General features: G+C 42.9%; 1 protein-coding gene across 1 annotated transcript in view; it reads right to left on the bottom strand.

Annotated features, from left to right (window-relative positions):
* Positions 1–337: 337 nt before the first annotated feature.
* nr5a1a (nuclear receptor subfamily 5, group A, member 1a) overlaps positions 338–2,499 on the bottom strand; it is a gene marked incomplete at both ends in the record, with an annotated part of 13,648 nt that continues 11,486 nt past the window's right edge. The window contains one exon of the mRNA XM_080003196.1: positions 338–591. Coding sequence (XP_079859322.1) covers positions 338–591 — 254 coding nt within the window. The remainder of the gene's footprint in view (positions 592–2,499) is intronic.

Consider the following 2,499-nt stretch of genomic DNA (forward strand, 5'->3'; position numbering starts at 1 on the left):
CTGTTTTTTAGATTTTGAGTGGTGGAAGTACTACTCCAGTCCACCAAACGACCCTGGCACCATCTTTCCATAAATGACTTAATTAGAGCCTGTGAAAATTAGGAACCTATTGTCACTTGAGCCTATGTTCATTGTTTTTGCCTCACACACCCTCTCTCTTTCTTAAGTCTCTCCCTTGCCCTCCTCCCCCCCCCCCCCCACACACACTCACACACACACACACACACACACACACACACACACACACACACACACACACACACACACACTCATATATATACAGTATATATATATATATATATATATATATATATATATGTATATATAGTGAAGGGCCTCATGCACATGCCCGCTTGGCGTGCAGCATCTCGATCAGCAGGTTGTTACAGGGCACTTCCCCACTGAGGTGCATGTAGCAGAGGTAGTCCTCAGCCTGGGTGCTGAGGGCCCTCAGCTCAGGCAGGCGCAGCACCAGCTGGCCGAACTTCTCCTGGAACTGCGGGTACGCCGACAGTGTGTACTCCAGCAGCGCCCCATTCACCTGCTCCTGGACGCCCTCCACAAAAGACTGGTTCTCCAGGAGCTTCACATCTTTGTTGGGGAAGGGGGCGGGAGTTGCAGACATGCACAGGGGGATTAAGTAAATTGGATTTTTCATACATTTATACTGAAAATGCCCACAATGACACTGACATATTAATTTATAAAAAATGAATGTGATGCTGTCAGAAATACAAATACTATATTGCATAGACTACACATATTTGTCGGGGGAAAGAAAAGCGATACAGTATATGGCAAACATGGACAAAATGTTCTAATTTTTATTTTGCCTTGAAATTGAAATTGAATAATCAAGAACAATTGAATCAAATCACGATTGCAGAATATTTTATCAGTGCCCCACAAGCAGAAGTGTTTCCCAACCTTTTTTCTGCCCTGGCACCCATTTTACAATTAAATAATCCCACGGCTCGCCATTATCCCACCACTAACCCCAATAAAAACCTCACAAACACGTAGTATAACTATTTATTATGGCGTGCAAATTGTTCGCACTTTCAGTGTGACCTTATTATGATGAACAGAGAGCTGCTATATTGGCAGGAACTGATAAATTAGTACATCCTTGCAGTTTTGATCTTGCAACACAAGAGCAAATTTTAAAATTTTTAGTGGAATATAAACATTTTTCATGGCACATCTGGTGAGCTCTCATGGCACAGCAGCTGAAAACATTGCCCTACAGAGTAGAGATAAAGTTCAGGTAGAGGGGTGGTAGAGAAGTAGAGAAAGGTAGAGTAGAAGTAGTGCCGGGGTAAAGGTGGTAGAGTAGTCCCAGTTGGCCAGTGTCAAATATAATGTCAAATATCTTTTATACATAAACCTTGTTTTTCAATCATTGGGAGTCAACCCAAGTGATGAGCGGACCTTGATTATTCAGCATCGTTCTCAATGGTATGTATATACCTGGATTGTAATGATTCTAACCAACTATAGTGGTGTCACTTCCTGGCATGTGGTCAAAGGGACAGAAATAAGCCTATTGCAAACACATGTAAACAACACTCAAAACATCTTATTCTGATTATTCACTGTATTCAGATTAATGTGTGCATGTAAGCGCATTGAATAATGGCTTGGAGACTTAACGGAAATTAAACATATTAGATATAAATTGAAACAAACATATCTGCCAGTTTGACGGTGTCAATTGGAATATCCAATAATATCTTCTAAAAAAGTGCCCTACAAGAAAACGCTTTATGGGGCTGATAGTGAGGTATGCCTGTGCATTATGTGCAATAACACATATATGCGCTCCCCCCCTCCCTTGAATGTTGACGCGCGAGCTGACAATAGCCGCAGCTCCTTCCAGCAGGACTGGCATTCAGCATCAGCTGAGCCCATTCCGGGAGATTTTCCCATTCACTCTGGTGATTAAATGTTTTGAATCAATGTTTTGAATCATCTTTTCACGCCGCTTCAGGGCAATTCAATTCCCCCCCTGTTCAAGCCTGACTCTGGAGAGATGAGCCGGAGCGAGGGAGCGGAGGAGCCAACTGCAGAGACGGCAAATATTTTTTTTCTCCGGCTGTGACAAGTGCTCTGCTTATTGAAAAGGCCTTTGTTCGCTGACGTGCTGCCGCTAAATAGCAAATCACTTCTGGGAACCCAGGCAAACGGCGTCTGTGCTCTGTCCATATGCACAAGCCGCTGCATGAATGTCGCTTCCAGCCATCAAATGCTTAGACCCCCTCTCCCCACCCCATCCATTACGCTCCTTTTTAATGCCATTAGTGGACAATGGGGTAGCTTGTCTTTGTTAATGGTTGGCTTTTGTCAACCCCCCAAAAATTTTAATTAAGTCGGTTTATTCGAGGAGAAAAGGCCCGTTTAGCAAAACACTTGAGTAACCTTCAATATAAATTGGTGCTGCAGATAATCAACATTTTGTAATATGGGTTTCCATTAAAATGTTAGGGCCCTACTATTTGA

This window comes from Zeus faber (assembly GCF_960531495.2).
Source record: "Zeus faber genome assembly, chromosome: 7".
NCBI classification, from domain to species: Eukaryota; Metazoa; Chordata; class Actinopteri; order Zeiformes; family Zeidae; genus Zeus; species Zeus faber.